The sequence below is a fragment of the Clinocottus analis genome, unplaced genomic scaffold (assembly GCF_023055335.1).
Source record: "Clinocottus analis isolate CAN_PGR_092001 unplaced genomic scaffold, fCliAna1.0.p SCAF_70, whole genome shotgun sequence".
NCBI lineage: Eukaryota > Metazoa > Chordata > Actinopteri > Perciformes > Cottidae > Clinocottus > Clinocottus analis.
The window spans coordinates 65,901-83,687 of record NW_027176230.1 but is presented as its reverse complement, the minus strand read 5'-3'; the positions used below and the strand labels follow the sequence as shown (position 1 = coordinate 83,687).

General features: G+C 43.0%; 1 protein-coding gene across 1 annotated transcript; it reads left to right on the top strand.

Annotated features, from left to right (window-relative positions):
* The first annotated feature begins 3,008 nt into the window (after positions 1–3,008).
* Positions 3,009–17,492, top strand: hs3st3l (heparan sulfate (glucosamine) 3-O-sulfotransferase 3-like). The gene is made up of 3 exons (XM_068566942.1): positions 3,009–3,483; positions 15,744–15,973; positions 16,323–17,492. The coding sequence occupies exons 1-3, from the start codon at positions 3,050–3,052 to the stop codon at positions 16,709–16,711; spliced, it is 1,053 nt and encodes a 350-aa protein (XP_068423043.1). The 5' UTR covers positions 3,009–3,049; the 3' UTR covers positions 16,712–17,492.
* The last annotated feature ends 295 nt before the right edge of the window (positions 17,493–17,787 follow it).

Here is a 17,787-nt window from a genome sequence, read left to right as displayed (position 1 = left end):
CCCCTTTGTGGCGTTAGTCATGCTGCTTTTGGTGTGAACACACTTTTTTTCTAGGGGGAACGCATCATTATTATGTGTTCACACCGAATCCGACAAAATTTAGTCGCGCGACCAGATTACATGCAAAGTCAATGCACAGCTGCGTAGGAGCTGCATCAACGCGACTTTTCCGGCGAGCGACGCGACAGACGCGTTTGAGGCGACACGAACAGCGAGTTTGCTGCGGGGCGAACAGAGCGTTGGACGCGACAGCTTGTCAGCTTGAAATTTCACAACTCCGGCGACAAAAACGCGTGAGTCATAGCTGCGTCAGCCAATCAGCGTTGAGATGTTCCGCTCGTCACCGCCGTCCTGTTGTTGAATCAAACTTCTGCCAGTGATAGCAGCCGTCATTCAGACGCTGTTGTGGTACTACGGATGCTGTTATGAACCCAAACACCATGGAGTTTGATATTCCCACGTTTATGTGACTTCCACAACAAGTATAAAGCAGAACTAGTGGTTATTTCTTCCGTAGTTTATAGCGTAAAAGATCGTTATTTTCCCAGGGAGAAGCTACGGAGATAAGCCACGCCCCCTTTGTGGCGGCTGGATTAGTCATGTTGCGTTTGGTGTGAACACCCTTTTTTAGTGCGACACAACTGATGCGGTGGACGCGACGTGAAAAAATATGTTGTGTTCGGTGTGAACACAGCATTAGAGACAGACTTCATCACAGACAGACTTCATCACAGACCTCACTACAGACTTAATCACAGACCTCACTACAGACTTCCTCACACAGAGCAGGAAGACTTGTCCTGAACACAGACCTCACTACAGACTTCATCACAGACAGGTGTCATCACAGACCTCACTACAGACTTAATCACAGACAGACTTCATCACAGAACTCACTACAGACTTCATCACAGACAGGCTTCATCACAGACCTTTGTCCCCTGAGGTCAGAAATGGAGCAGTTTTTGAAAGTGAAGGACTCTTCATGAGCCGACCCTCTGTGGTTGGCAGACCGGCCTCGAGTTGATCTTATCACACTGAACAAGAGCCTGCAAGGAAACGAGCAGGTAGCACAACCTCACACACATGAAAGCATTCTGTGCGAAGCTCCGTCTCTTCCAGACGCTGTGCACTCCTCCAAGCTGTCTGACATCAGAGCAGCTTCTCCAGAGGTCGACCTTCCTGCTACCATGAGGAAATGTGTCTGTCATCACATCTCATGACAGAACCCAGTCATCGCTTCCGAGATCTTTCTGCACTGAGAAAGAAACCCAGCTGCTCGACTCCATTTATATATATATATATATATATATATATATATATATATATATATATATATATATATATATATATATATATAGGTGTTAATTATTTGATCATGAGTTAACTGCATTTGTTTGCTGTTGCAGTGGGCGAGGCTTATAACAGCACACAGGTGCTGCACTTTATATCTCTCCAGACGGCGTGGGTCAGACCTGCCGTCTTACAGCTCTCCCAGTCCGGCCCATGTGAGGTCAATCCGAACTGAACTGAAAACATTTTTAAAAAAAAACATATTTCTTTTGTATAAAGTGAATCAACTGCTGGTCTTTAACATCTTTAAGGTAAGCAACAGACTGAACATGGACCAAAGAAGGAGTGGTTTGTCCCTCACAGGGACCCTTACTACTGAACATGGCCCAAAGAAGGAGTGGTTTGTCCCTCACAGGGACCCTTACTACTGAACATGGACCAAAGAAGGAGTGGTTTGTCCCTCACAGGGACCCTTACTACTGAACATGGACCAAAGAAGGAGTGGTTTGTCCCTCACAGGGGCCCTTACTACTGAACATGGACCAAAGAAGGAGTGGTTTGTCCCTCACAGGGACCCTTACTACTGAACATGGACCAAAGAAGGAGTGGTTTGTCCCTCACAGGGACCCTTACTACTGAACATGGACCAAAGAAGGAGTGGTTTGTCCCTCACAGGGACCCTTACTACTGAACATGGACCAAAGAAGGAGTGGTTTGTCCCTCACAGGGGCCCTTACTACTGAACATGGACCAAAGAAGGAGTGGTTTGTCCCTCACAGGGACCCTTACTACTGAACATGGACCAAAGAAGGAGTGGTTTGTCCCTCACAGGGACCCTTACTACTGAACATGGACCAAAGAAGGAGTGGTTTGTCCCTCACAGGGACCCTTACTACTGAACATGGACCAAAGAAGGAGTGGTTTGTCCCTCACAGGGACCCTTACTACTGAACATGGACCAAAGAAGGAGTGGTTTGTCCCTCACAGGGACTAAACACACTGTTTATGTTGTTCTCTGATAAAATACTAATGTTTCTTCTGGTACCTGTTCATAAAAAAGAAAACAGATGTATAAACTCTATATATATATATATATATATATATATATATATATATATATATATATATATATATATATATATATATATATATATATATATATATATGTATGTTAACTTGTTGTTGCTCCAGAGTGCTGTTATATTGTTCTGGTAAGATTACTTAAAATAAAAGCTGCAATACACTAGTTTCTACTTCATTATTGAAGTTGGTGAATAATGAGATTAATCACAGAATATATATATATATATATATATATATATATATATATATATATATATATATATATATATATATATATATATATATATATATAATGTACCCCTAAATTGATTACTAACCTCACCTCTAGTGAGTGGCTCATATATTTTTCTGCTTGGGGCCCTGGAGAGAGAGAGAGAGAGAGAGAGAGAGAGAGAGAGAGAGAGAGAGAGAGAGAGAGAGAGAGAGAGAGAGAGAGAGAGAATCCCGTGCAGTGAGAGCAGCAGCGGCATCACAGCTTCTCAGAGCTTCGTGAAGTTGGACGTCACGTGACCACTCGCAGTGATTTCCTGAGGCTGTCTGGCGGCTCAATAAGCTCCAGACGCGCAGCATGGAGGAGAAGGAGGGCACCAGAGCGCGCGTGGAGAGGCAGGAGCGGCGTTGGAGTATGAACTCGTGGTAGAATGGCAGCGCATCTCTCATGGACCTCTGAGGGATGGCAGCTTTCCACCAGCACCCGAGCGCGGACCTGCGGCGGCTCTTCCACCGGCTCACCATCGCGTCCTCTCTGAGCATCCTCTGCTTCTCCTTGGTCTATCTCCTCACCGGATGCTGCGAGTCGGAGCTGACTGAAAAGTCTGAGATCAAGGCACCCACACGCGAGTTCCTCGTGTCCGGGTCGGGATGGCCGTACGAGAGGAACGGAACCAGCGGCCAGGAGGTCAGCGCGCCCCCCGGGCTGGAGGCGACCAGCTCAGGGAAAGAATGGACAGCCGCTCGGAGGTTACCGCAGGCTCTGATCATCGGGGTGAAGAAGGGAGGCACCCGGGCTCTACTGGAGTTTCTGCGGCTCCACCCAGACATCCGGGCCCTGGGGTCGGAGCCGCACTTCTTCGACCGGCATTACGCACGGGGGCTCGACTGGTACAGGTACGAACACGTTGCGCACACAATACGCACACATTACGCACGGAGTCCATCTCAATAAAGTCATCACATCTACATCACAACATGTACTGCTCTTCATGTTAACTTTAGTTTCATAAACGTTCTAAACATATAAAGTAAAGTCTTTGAAGCTCAGCGAGTGTCTCTGCTTGTCTTTTCATTGGTGGACTTTCATTTGAGCGTCGTGTGGATGAATAGATGAACGGATGAATGTCTTGTATTGTCTGCATACCCAAACACATCCACAGCTATTCCACAGAGAAGTGACAGTGAAAGAGATGCTGCCATCTGCCATGTGAGCTGCATGCGTGTGTGTGTGTGTGTGTGTGTGTGTGTGTGTGTGTGTGTGTGTGTGCGTGTGTGTGTGTGTGTGTGCATGTGCGTGCGTGCGTGCGCCTGTGTGTACAGTAGGGCAAGAGGGAGAAAGGGGAGGGGCTTGCAGGATGAGAACAGTAATCATCTGCTCTGAGCCGCATGGCCACATGGTCACATGGCCACATGGTCACATGTTCCTGGTGTCATGTGGTTTGTTCTCAGCTGGTGAAACTTGAAGTCACTCATGAGATGCAAGGGACCAGATTCAGAGGATACTTTGTGAAACTAGATTAGACATCTGAGTTTCATTTTGCTTTGTCTAATTGTGCGTACTGTGCATAAACGTATTGAGCCACAAGTTGACAGATATTATTAATAATTTTTTAAATGGACTGTATTGCCATTTGCTTTATTCTCTGTGGCTGCACTTTTGAAGTTGATTTGTCATGCAGATGTCAGATCTGTGTAAACAGAGATGTGCAGCATGTCAGCTGTGTGTGTGTGTGTGTGTGTGTGTGTGTGTGTGTGTGTGTGTGTGTGTGTGTGTGTGTGTGCACCACATTGTCACGTCACCAGACGGGACTGGCTGCATGTCGAGCCACTTGACATTACTGTCAAGCTCTGGCAGTTGACCTCTGACCCCAGGTCACTTTACGCTGAGTTAATGATGTGTTCACACCAGCTCATGACAAACAGCACACACCAGAGAACCCAAAGGTCAAAGGAAATACATCCAAAATAACTCAAAAGAAGTTGCAGAATTAGCTTAAAATGTAAATGTAATTGTTGCGACACTCAGTGCGTTTACATGATGGTATTAATTCAAATCTTGCTTTAGTCGGACTCTGCTCTCTTTTGGGGCAACTGCTGTTATAGCTAGCACTAACTAGCAGCAACGCTAGCTGGCTACACCAGGGAGCTAGCGGGAGCAAACAGAGAACTAGCAGCAGCGCTAGCTGGCTACACCAGGGAGCTAGCAGAGAGCAAACGGGGAACTAGCAGCAGCGCTAGCTGGCTACACCAGGGAGCTAGCGGGGAGCAAACAGGGAGAACTAGCAGCAACGCTAGCTGGCTACACCAGGGAGCTAGCGGGGAGCAAACAGGGAACTAGCAGCAGCGCTAGCTGGCTACACCAGGGAGCTAGCGGTTGCAAACAGGGAACTAGCAGCAACGCTAGCTGGCTACACCAGGGAGCTAGCGGGAAGCAAACAGGGAACTAGCAGCAACGCTAGCTGGCTACACCAGGGAGCTAGCGGGGAGCAAACAGGGAACTAGCAGCAGCGCTAGCTGGCTACACCAGGGAGCTAGCAGAGAGCAAACGGGGAACTAGCAGCAGCGCTAGCTGGCTACACCAGGGAGCTAGCGGGGACACCCACCGAAGGTAGTATCGTCTTGTAACCCTCAACCTCAACCTTTTATAAGAGTATTTCTCTTTATCAAAACTTTAAACCTTTTGGAAACCAGAGGACCCATATATGCGTCTTTTCCACTTGTTCCCTGTGTTCAAGTGTTCATATGAACCTCAAATGAGTTCTTATACTTATGTTATTTCATATAATTTTTCAGTATATATATATATATATATATATATATATATATATATATATATATATATATATATGTATATATATATATATATATATATATATATATATATATATATATATATATATATATATATATATGTATATATATATGTTTTGTTTTGTTTTTATTATTATTTTTTTAAAATAACAATCATAATACATCCAGCATGATTCTGAGGAGGATTTGCCCAGAAATCCGTCCTGGAGCGGTCCCCAGGTTTTTTCTCCTCCATGGTTCAGGGCCTTCACAACATCTCACATACTAACAACACACCTTTCTGGAAAGGTCAGGACCTGAGGAATCAACAAAAACCGAGCTTTGACATATTGGGAAGGTGTTTTAGTAAAAGAACTGTGTCGTTCTTGTTTTATGGGAAAACATTGTTGGATGTTTGCTGCAGCTTTAAATCTTCAGGAGCTTCTGCTGGTGCTCTACGACCTGGAAGCAGAAACAAGCCTCTGCCTTACAAAGAAGAAGCTGCAGCCGTTTGGTGACTGTACAGGTAGAAATATGAAGTTTACAAGGACATGGGTTACTTTGTTCGATTCCCACAAGCCTCACGGTGACGTGGATGAGTTTGTTAGGGAAGACTTTGTTAAGGGAACTCATCACTAGTGTAGTGAAACAGCTGCAGCAAGTTCATGGAGTTATGTAAGTACTTCAAAGTACTTAAACAGTTACTTTATGTATTTTTTTACTCATATGTATATTCTCACAAGGGTTACAGTATTGTAGAACTTTAAATGAAGTTAATAAACATTGTGGTTGCGGATATAATTAAGTTTATGTTTTAAAAAGGAGAATCGTTTTCTTAATTATCAGGCGCTGGGTGTTCGGGGGATCCATTTGAATTGTAATGATAAAGCTCTGTGCTGCTAACAAACTTGTAAGTTCAATGACAATATGCCTGAATAGGAATTATTAATTATAATTATATAATTATTAATTAAAGAGTAAGACACAGGTTGTACAAAAACAGAAATATGCTTTGATATCAATCAGTGTTCCTGGTGAACATGACATGCTTTTTTTCCCCATCATGAACATGAGTTATGGCGTATCGTTCTCAGAATCACTCCTCGTCTCTCAGAGTAAAACACCAGAGCCCTGACAAAGATCCACTAATGGCGTTTGGAGTGGAGGATCTGGAACAACGCTGAGATGGAGCGGAAGTTTCCTCCTCACTGGGTTGTCTGGGATCGATAGCTCTATCTGCTCTGACCTTGGCTCGACTCCGGCATTAGAGCGGTTAGCGTCGGTCAGCTCGGCTTCTGTTACATTTAACAGGAAGCTTTACTCTACATTGGCGTATTCCCCCGCATCGACACACAGGGGTCATGTTACACAGCTTCTCTCTGCCGCTCTGGAGGAATCACTTCAGCACTCACCTGATGGTTTACTGCAGGACAGGACACAGTGAAGAAGAGGACACAGTGAAGAAGAGGATACAGTGAAGAAGAGGACACAGTGAAGAAGAGGACACAGTGAAGAGGACACAGTGAAGAGGAGGACAGGACAATTCCCCCTTAGTTTCATTCTAATCATAAGTGCTGTCATCACCTGTTTTGTCCACGTTTGCTTGATCGTGTTTTCTTTGGCACATCATTGTTTAAAGCGCCTGAAAGGCGATCATCACTGGCAGTGAACATCCGGTGTTGCAACAGAATGAAGGGGCTGGAGCTGCTCTCTGCAGACACTGGAAGAATCACCAACATGCATTGATTCAGATCGACTTCAACCACGTTAAATGTTATTTTCTTTGACGATTTTGGCCGACGAGTGTTTATAATTAATACATGTTAATTATTCTTAGTATTCATCTGTTTGTTGCAGCACGTCTGCATCTGATATTTATTTGGAAATTCAGGAGAAAGACACATTAGCTTCTTGTATGATTGAGGCTCACAAAAACACCCACATTAATCATTTCAGTCACTTCATCCTAAATCCTGGCCTGCAATTAAAAAAAATGGATTATTGTCATATTGACTTTTAAGGCGAGTCGATTGATTCACAACGCGACGCATCCAGGACCAGAAAAGAAACATTCCAGCTTAAAAGTTGTTGCTTTGAGCGGCACAGTAAATTACTGCGGATTACTTTCATGCTTTGTTGAGTGATGTGAACATTCTCAACATGGCCAAACTCAAAAGTCTGACTTTCTGTGTGGTCGGGTATGTTGACTCATGTAGTGGTTTCATGGCAAAAATTAAATGCATTATTATTATTACATAACCTCTGAAAAGACACAATTTAACCATTTAACAACACAATTTAACAGCACACCTGATTAAACTATACTATTATTATTTGTTGTTTGACTCCTTTCTTTACAGAGAATGTACAAAGGCAACAAGGTATGTCCATGAATACTCAATATGAAGTAAGAGTTGACAGTTTCTGAGGATACTGCAACGAACATTGCATTCAGCATCTTTGTCTGCGTTTGTGGCGTCTGTGGAGGCGCGACAGGCTGCGCACGACATCGGCAGTCAGCTTACAAATAAAATATACCGTGAAGAAGCAAGAAAACAAGGAGTATCAGAACATATATGGATATAGATAGAGATAGAGATAGAACAACCTCCTTAATACAGAAGAGGAATTGTGAATGAATTACCTGTAAACTCTTATGGTATATTGTAAAGAAAGAAGTCAAGTATCAAATGCATCAAAAAGAAACAGAAAAAGAATTGTCCAAATTCAACAGATTTCAGCAGATCAAAGACGTAGCTCCTTATCAAGCTAAATATTTACCCAATGTTACTACAATAACTCCATACTGCAGCATACTACTCCTTTCACAGCAGCTCCTGCTCACCACTGAGTGTTTCTTGTTGCACTTCACCCTCTGCAATGTCCTCCTGTACATTTCCCCCCTGCAAGACTCATAAAGGATTATTTCTATCTCATATTATCTGAACGATCAAAACAACTAATGAAGTAAGAGTCAAGATGAACATTCGTCCTTTGTCCTGACTTGATATTGTTCACAAAGGGGCAGCTTTATTTACATTGAATATCTCCAGCTGAGCACATGCAGTGAGGGGACGTGGTGCTCTAGTGCCACAACTAGCGGTTCAGAATGTAAGTACAAAGTAATGGAATTGGATCAGTACCAGTCATTAGCCCATGAGTTCAGGTTTCTGTGTTTTTTTTTGTTGATAGTTGTTTTTTGGGGGAAGGGGTTTAATTTGTAATGCCTGTGAACCCCACGGCCCAACTCTGTCTCTTCCATTTAAAACCACTTTCCATTGAGCGTCATCGTGTGAAGGGCCTTTGGATCTGACTGCAGATACAGGATTTCCCCCAGCTGCCATATTGAGCTGGAAGTCCCAGAGCTTTACACGTATGTGGGATGTTTTTGGATGTGATCAAATAGTAACTTAGTGACCATGCCTCTTAGCACCTTAGATAAGGAGGGGCCAAAGTCATGTTTCAGTATTTGCTGTTTTGATGGCACTGATTAATTTACAATTCATGTGAACTCGTTAAGGGAAGCTTTTAAATTCATATCTATACATTGGTGGCTTTTTCTTGCCAGGACACAGCACATGGTGCTAGTTGTGTTTTTGTGTTTGTACAATGGACATAATTGCCATGCAAATCACAGCAGAATGACACTTTATGTTCAGCAGGATTCAAAGGGCGGGAAAACTGTAAGAGGGTAATCGAATGTCTTCGCACTACCAAACATCATGTTGAAGTGTCGATGAGAACGATGAGAACAGATCGGTTTTGGCTTGAGTTTTGTTTGTTTTGAGTGAAACGGGGGTCCAGGTGTGTCGGTCCCGTCCCTTACTGCTCTGGACGTGATCACCATAAGGCCCAGATGGGTGGGGCGATCTGGCCCTCATTAAGGCCCTCCCCTGGGGTTTGAGGGGAAGGGGGTGGGGATGTCTGGGCCCCTCTATGATGGATGTCTCCTGGAAGTGGACAGGGCACAAACACAATAGAATGACCCCTTAATGGTCCCCCATACAGGGGAAATGGATGAGCGGTCCACCAGTCTCACACACAGTAACACAATCATGCATGCATAAGAACACACAAATACACACTTCAATCTCATATCTGACACACAAATGAGCAGTCGGTTGTGGACAGTGTACACATGCCCTTGAATGCTCTGCTCTATGATTGGTTATAATTTCTTTCTTAGATAAAACATCAGAGATTAACAGACCGGATTGTTCCTCTTTGATCGAGCACACCCTCACATCCCTCAATCGTTTGATTCATTTTTCCTGCTGTACATGTAATGAACATTGCAATTGCTTCACATTTGTTAACACACACACACACACACAGGGACTCAGACACACGCATGACACAGCATACAGCAGACACACACATGACACAGCACTGATGGGGCTCTAGAGGGTGCTGGCTCCCCCCAGTCTCCACCTGGCACTCGTGGTACCAGCTGAGACCCGGTGCTGCATTACCATTCTCAGTCCATCCCCTTACACCAACACAGTGTTGTTTCATACACCCCATCATTTCACTCTCAGCACAAGACACACAATCCCCACTGTTCCCCGTAGTACACCATCTCCACATCTGCCTCCGAGGAGTTACCCTAAGCCCCCAAAGGATCAATAGCCAGTGGCCTTGGCTGGCCTGAGGTTATTCACCAGGGAGGCCTGCAGAAATATGGGGAAATGGCTGACGAAAGAGAGGTTCCTCAAAGCAAACAAAGTCTTATTAGAAGCTGCTGGATAATCCCTGTTTTCATTATACTGAATGTTTGAACTCACATCAGTAGTAAATGAACAGTGGGAGGATGTTAAGGCTAAATCAGGGCTTTTAAACTTCCAATTAATTCGGCAATTTTTTTTTAGGAGAATTTCCTCTTCAACCCATGGTGTCGCCAAACGGTTCCATTCACCTGCTAGTGTTGGGCTCTAATGCTTGAGAGTTTCAGACCCCCGACATTCCCCATTGCAGACCCCACTGTGCAGGCTCCCCAGCCAACCAGTAGGAGTCACTGGTGGCAGAAATATTACAAGAAACATATCACCTCCCTGGCTGGCCTCTTCCAGACCATGCCCAGCGGTAGAGAGATCGTGGAGCCACTCACAGAACACCGAGCCCAGGTAAATGGACCTGTTCTTGTATAGCCCTTTTCTAGTCTTCTGACCACTCAAAGCACTTTAACACAACATCATTCACCCATTCACACACTGATGGCCACCATGCAAGGTGCCACATTAGTATAGTCAACCATTCATACTCTGTAGGCGCAGCTACTGGAGCCATTTAGGGTGAAGTGTCTCCCTCAAGGACACATCGACATGGGCTGGCGATGCCCAGGGATCGAACCGCCGACCCTCTGATTGAAAGACGGTCCCGCTCCCCACTGAGCCACAGTCGCCCAGGTGCTTCCCATTAGGATGACCTTTCCCCTCCTGCAGGTGCTTCTCGTTAGGGTGACCTGTTACCTGAAGGAGACAGACAGGCAAACAGACTGTGAGAGACTAGATGACCGTCACAATGAGAAACAAAAAAGTACAAGGTGGTTGCTTAAAGGTGTAGAACGGGGCTCAGCTGATTCAACGTAAATCATCAATATGTTTTATTCCAGTCAATTCAGTTTATTTTGTAGAGCACAAACTCACAAATACAAGAAGAAGTAGAGTTAGTGATGTGCATTGAAGAGACATGAATTCATCCAGAAGGAGAGAAAGAAGAGGAGAGAGGAGCTCAGTGTATCCTAAGATCCCCCAGCAGTCTAGCCTTTTAAAAACCACAGCATCCTAATCTGGATCCTTTTTGTATTTTTTGCCAATAAAACATATAAATCACAAGAAAATATATTGATGTTATACACCAAATTAAACACCAAAGCCTTTGCTACAAGAATCAGTCAGCCAGTTTCCAGAACCAGCAACCCTTAGCTTGGTGGTATCAGAAAAATCCTGATGTCCAGAAGCAAGACGATTACACACAGAGTCCAGAGATGCCTTCAAAATCCTTCCAGCTCAAAGAACCAGAGAGATATGAGCACAGAAACATGAATCGCTTTATTTGCAGTATTTGCTGTATAATCAGCAAATACTGCTTACCTTTTTTTTTTTTTTTTTTTTTACAGTTTAATAATTGTTAATTTGTGTTACTTTATTTTAATGGGAAATATTGGTTGTTTTATAAATTTAAAAAATTTTAAAAAAAATTCTGAATTTCTTTTTTTTTCTTCTCCAAATGTGACTAAATGTTCCAAATGTGAGCCCTTGCCTGACTTTTTTCTGTACTAAATCCTCTCTAACTTTGTTCTGCTTCACTTTATCAAAGTAAAACAATGCAAAAATTATGTTAAAACTTTGAGGTAGGATTTGGAAGAATTTAAAAGCTTACGAACGCATCATTTCAAGGTAAAAATCATGCTAAAAGTGCTTTTTTTCAAGGCGGACCTGAAACTTTACATTTCTTTCTGTGTGTCATCTTCATTTACTCTTAACCAGTAACACTTAGACTGATATTTACACATCTGAGCAAAACTTAACATTATACTTGTTTATTAATTATCAAGATTATTCAAATAGCTCTAGTGGTTGCAGAGACACAGCCATTTTAGTGTGTATGTCATTTTCAAGCTGAAACCTAAAAATAGGCTCGGGGCTTAATAGTCTCGGCCTATAGCAGCATATCTAGGGGCTGGAGCAGGACTAACCTGAGCCAGGCCTAACTATAAGCTCTGTCAAAGAGGAAAGTCTTAAGCCTACTCTTCAATGAGGTGACCGTGTCTGCCCCTCTGACTGAAAGTGGAAGCTTATTCCACAGAAGAGGAGCTTGATAACTGAAGGCTGTAGCCCCAACCTATTTTTAAGACTCTGGGAACCACAAGTAACCCTGCATTCAATGAACACAACTCTCTAGTGGGTAACATGGTACTATGATCTCTCTAGTGGGGTAACATGGTACTATGATCTCTCTAGTGGGGTAATATGGTACTATGATCTCTCTAGTGGGGTTACATGGTACTATAATCTCTCTAGTGGGGTAATATGGTACTATGATCTCTCTAGTGGGGTAACATGGTACTATGATCTCTCTAGTGGGGTAACATGGTACTATGATCTCTCCAGTGGGGTAATATGGTACTATGATCTCTCCAGTGGGGTAATATGATACTATGATCTCTCTGGTGGGGTAATATGGTACTATGATCTCTCTCGTGGGGTAACATGGTACTATGATCTCTCCAGTGGGGTAATATGGTACTATGATCTCTCCAGTGGGGTAATATGATACTATGATCTCTCTGGTGGGGTAATATGGTACTATGATCTCTCTCGTGGGGTAACATGGTACTATGATCTCTCTAGTGGGGTAACATGGTACTATGATCTCTCTAGTGGGGTAATATGGTACTATGATCTCTCTAGTGGGGTAACATGGTACTATGATCTCTCCAGTGGGGTAACATGGTACTATGATCTCTCTAGTGGGGTAACATGGTACTATGATCTCTCTAGTGGGGTAACATGGTACTATGATCTCTCTAGTGGGGTAATATGGTACCATGATCTCTCTAGTGGGGTAACATGGTACTATGATCTCTCCAGTGGGGTAATATGGTACTATGATCTCTCCAGTGGGGTAATATGATACTATGATCTCTCTGGTGGGGTAATATGGTACTATGATCTCTCTCGTGGGGTAACATGGTACTATGATCTCTCTAGTGGGGTAATATGGTACTATGATCTCTCTAGTGGGGTAACATGGTACTATGATCTCTCTAGTGGGGTAATATGGTACTATGATCTCTCTAGTGGGGTAATATGGTACTATGATCTCTCTAGTGGGGTAACATGGTACTATAATCTCTCTAGTGGGGTAATATGGTACTATGATCTCTCTAGTGGGGTAATATGGTACTATGATCTCTCTAGTGGGGTAACATGGTACTATGATCTCTCTAGTGGGGTAATATGGTACTATGATCTCTCTAGTGGGGTAACATGGTACTATGATCTCTCTAGTGGGGTAATATGGTACTATGATCTCTCTAGTGGGGTAATATGGTACTATGATCTCTCTAGTGGGGTAACATGGTACTATAATCTCTCTAGTGGGGTAACATGGTACTATGATCTCTCTAGTGGGGTAATATGGTACTATGATCTCTCTAGTGGGGTAACATGGTACTATGATCTCTCTAGTGGGGTAATATGGTACTATGATCTCTCTAGTGGGGTAATATGGTACTATGATCTCTCTAGTGGGGTAACATGGTACTATGATCTCTCTAGTGGGGTAATATGGTACTATAATCTCTCTAGTGGGGTAATATGGTACTATGATCTCTCTAGTGGGGTAACATGGTACTATGATCTCTCTAGTGGGGTAATATGGTACTATGATCTCTCTAGTGGGGTAACATGGTACTATGATCTCTCTAGTGGGGTAATATGGTACTATGATCTCCTGAAGATATGATGGTGCATCACTAGTTAAGGCTTTGTAGGTGAGAAGGATTTTACATATAATTCTTGATCTCGCAGGAAGCCAGTGGAGAGCAGCTAGTACAGGAGTAATGTGATCTCTCTTCCTAGTCTTTATTAGTACACAAGCTGCAGCATTCTGGATCAACATGAGAGACCCAACAGCGGCTTGACAATAAGGAGTCACAGTAATAAATGCTACAACTTTGTGGATCAACGATTCTGCATCGCTTTGAGACAGGATGTGCTGGATTTTTTAAATGTTACGCAGGTGAAAAAAGGCGGTCCTTGAGATGTGTTTCACGTTGGAGCCAAAGAACAGGTCCTGATGAAAAATAACTCTGAGATTCCTCACAGTGGTGTTGGATGCCAGAGCAATGCCATCAAGAGAAACATATCAGCAGATGATTTCTGAGGTGTTCTGGGCCAAGTCAAATAACTTCTTGTCAGAGTTCAACAACAGGAAGTTGGAGGTCATCCAGGTTTTTATGTCTTTAAGACGCACTTGAAGTTAAGCAACCTGGTGGGTTTCATTTGGCTTAATCCACACATATAGTTGAGTACCATCAAAAGCTATTCAATATCACAGCTTATAACTTTAAATATAGGCATATTATATCTACAAAAACTATAGTTTGTTGTATTCATGAAATTGTTGAACAAGAATAAAGACAATTATTGACATTGTATTGCTATTTTACCTGTTAACACTGTCAAACTCTTATGAAGAGGAGAAGGAAAAAAGTAATCTGTCTTCTACATTGAGGTCCATTAAGTAATTAAGTCAGTATGCGGATCATAAGTCCTGTCTTTATTTGTGGCTCATAGAGTGTTTGCCCTGTAATCACAAAGTAGAGGAGAGGAGGGGGGAGTAGGAAAGGCAAGACCTTGTACCTCACGCGGTGGCACTCCCTCGGCTCTTATCCTTGTGATTCTGGAGGAGAGAATAATCCACATCCGATATTGGTATAATGCCTTCGGTCTTTTATCCCGCTCCGTGCTAAATTGTTAGGTTATTTTCAATTGAAGTTATAGGTTCGATTGAGAGTGTTTTGCAGCTTGTGGTCTGGGTCCCCACAGTGTTGTAACTCCTGTCAACCCTTATCAAGCGAGTCCGTGTGTCGTCTACACCTTCTCTCTGCCTATTTTCACACCATCTCATCATTATTACTAACACTGCACAAGTCTTCACCCAGAGATACTCACCTTAAGTCTCTTTGGTGGATTCAGTCGTGACTTCTGTGGATGCACAGGGAAACAGGGTTTAATGGGTCTAAACAACCAGAACACTTTGTTTGGTTTCAGTCACTCACAAATTGTAAAGCCGAGTTTTATTTAAGTTCAAATCTCATACAACAATTTCATTTCAATGAAACAGTTTCAGTGTCACAAGTAACTCAAAGAATGGTGAACCACCTTATTTGGTAACATGATCACATTCAAAAAGAGCAGATAACAAGGCAACCTATAGCGTCTTAGACATTTTATGTGGTTTAATCACAAACTATAATTGAAATAACCACCAAAGTACATTTTTAATGATTATACAGAAAGAGAAATGGGTTAAACGTTAATAATTGTTAGACTTTTTTACTTTTTATCTTTTCCTCGATCGCTCAACAGTTTGAATCTAACTCTCGTCAAGAAAGTGAATGTGTGAACTTGATTTCACTAAATATTTAACTATTTCTTTTTTCATATTTTATTACTTAGTTTGATTTGTGTATGAAGTGAGGAACAGTGCATCAAGATGGTTTCATTTCATGGAGTAATCACATGAAAACACATTTGTTTCTTCTCAAATCATAACGTTCTAGATGAGCTGTCGTTCATTTTGTTTTAATTTCTCTATGTTTTTGTATCGTAACTAGATTTTCCTCGTACTTTCAGAAGTATGATGCCGAAAGCACTGGACGGTCAGATTGTTATGGAGAAGACGCCTCGCTACTTTGTTACCCAGGAAACGCCAGCACGAGTCCACGCCATGTCGCAGGATGTGAAGCTGATCGTGGTCGTCCGCGACCCTGTGTCCAGAGCCATATCTGATTACACACAGATCATCTCCAAGACCCCCGACATCCCCCCCTTTGAGAGCCTGGCCTTCAAGAACCGCACAACAGGTAGAGATCCTGAACTTCAGGCCGGCTACAGAACCTGTCAATGAGGGAGAAAGAGATGTGACCCCAGTTTTTTTTAAATGATGTGGCTCAAACCATGTTAACCATGCTAAAAAAAACTAAATCACAGAAGACTTAAAAGGTGTGAAACTCCAGCTCTGTCATGGTTTATTGTCATAAGGTGTAGAAAGTCCATTGATAAGGTTCTTGTAGGATTCTGTCATGAGGGCCCTCGGTGTCAGACTTCCCTGCACTAGCTCAGCTAAATGGTAACCTTAATTGTAAAAGTTGCTGATTGCAGCAATACAAGACTTAAATAAAGAACCTTGGTATCTCTCTTTATTGTCTCCAGGGCAGATTGACTCTCTGTGGAGTCCGCTGTGGATCGGCCTGTATGCCCAGCACCTGGAGCGCTGGCTGTCCTGGTTCCCCAGGAGTCAGATCCATCTGGTCAACGGGGAGAGGCTCATCTCCGACCCAGCCGGAGAACTGGGCAAAGTCCAGGACTTTCTGGGTCTCCAGAGAATTGTCACAGACAAGCACTTCTATTTCAACAAAACAAAAGGCTTCCCCTGCCTGAAGAAGCCAGAAGGCAGCAGTAAACCCCACTGCCTTGGGAAGACGAAAGGAAGGACGCACGCCTCCATCGACCCAGAGGTGATGCAGAGACTGAGAGATTTCTACAAGCCGCATAACCGGCGCTTCTATCAGATGGCGGGCCAGGACTTTGGATGGCAGTGACGCTTAGATTGTGTGGAATCAGAAGTTGGCATTGTGCGACAGTCTCAGAGAACAGTTAATTAGCTTCTGACAGGCAGTGGGAACACTTACAAACTAAAATCCAGCATCATTACATTTACCCTTATCAATACATCAATCAATAATCTTGTTTAAGTATTTTCTTCATCATAGATGTTCAGTAAAAGATGTACTTTTGTGGTATTAAACAGGGGTGTCCCCTCGCATCTTTCTCATTCGGTATCCTTCTTCCTCTGCAAGCTGTTCATGAGACAGTTGGTTCCGGCTGTAAAAAGGTTGCATGGTGAAATACACAGTGTAGCATTTAGTGTTCCTGGTTGGCAGTTTATCCTGATGCTGTAGTTTGTAGGCTGTAGTAGAACAAAAAACCCAGAAGAGATGTATTTTCACAATCCCGATTTACCACAACTTTCTATTTTCTTCCTGTTTGTTCTTCACTCTTAGAGGTTAAGACTTGAAGTGCAATCAATACATACATGTTAGGTATTGTCCTCCAAGCATTGCCCCTAAAAAATATAGGGATTCATCTTTTATGTTTTGAGCAGTAAAAGGGTGAGAGAGAGAATTTATATGAGCTGAGATTTGACTGAGGTTTTGTATTCTTAAATAATAAATGTGCATAAATTGATACAAGTGAACTGGTGTGAATCACTTGCTTCCCAGCTTGTTCCCAGCTTAGATTGCAGAAGCACCCAACGGCACCTTGAGTGAAGGACAACCAAACCCCGTCAAAGCAAGGAGAGGTCAACTACTGCGTCTCCGATTGTGATGCATGAAGCGTTCGGGCTTTGCTGTTACCGTGAGATAACGTGCTTACAGGGCTCTGTTTCAGTTTGCATGTATTTGCACTAGTTTGAAAGAATACAAAATAAAACTATTTTTAATAGATTTTGGTGTTGATCTTTCCCATATTTCTTCTTCTCCTCACCATCAGATGCTGTCATGAGTTCCCATTAAGCCACAATGAGTACAGTTTGGATGTATGTTGAACGTGTGCACAGACAACATAAGTGCAATTGCTTTGCAAATATCCATAATGCAATTTATAGATTTGTTTG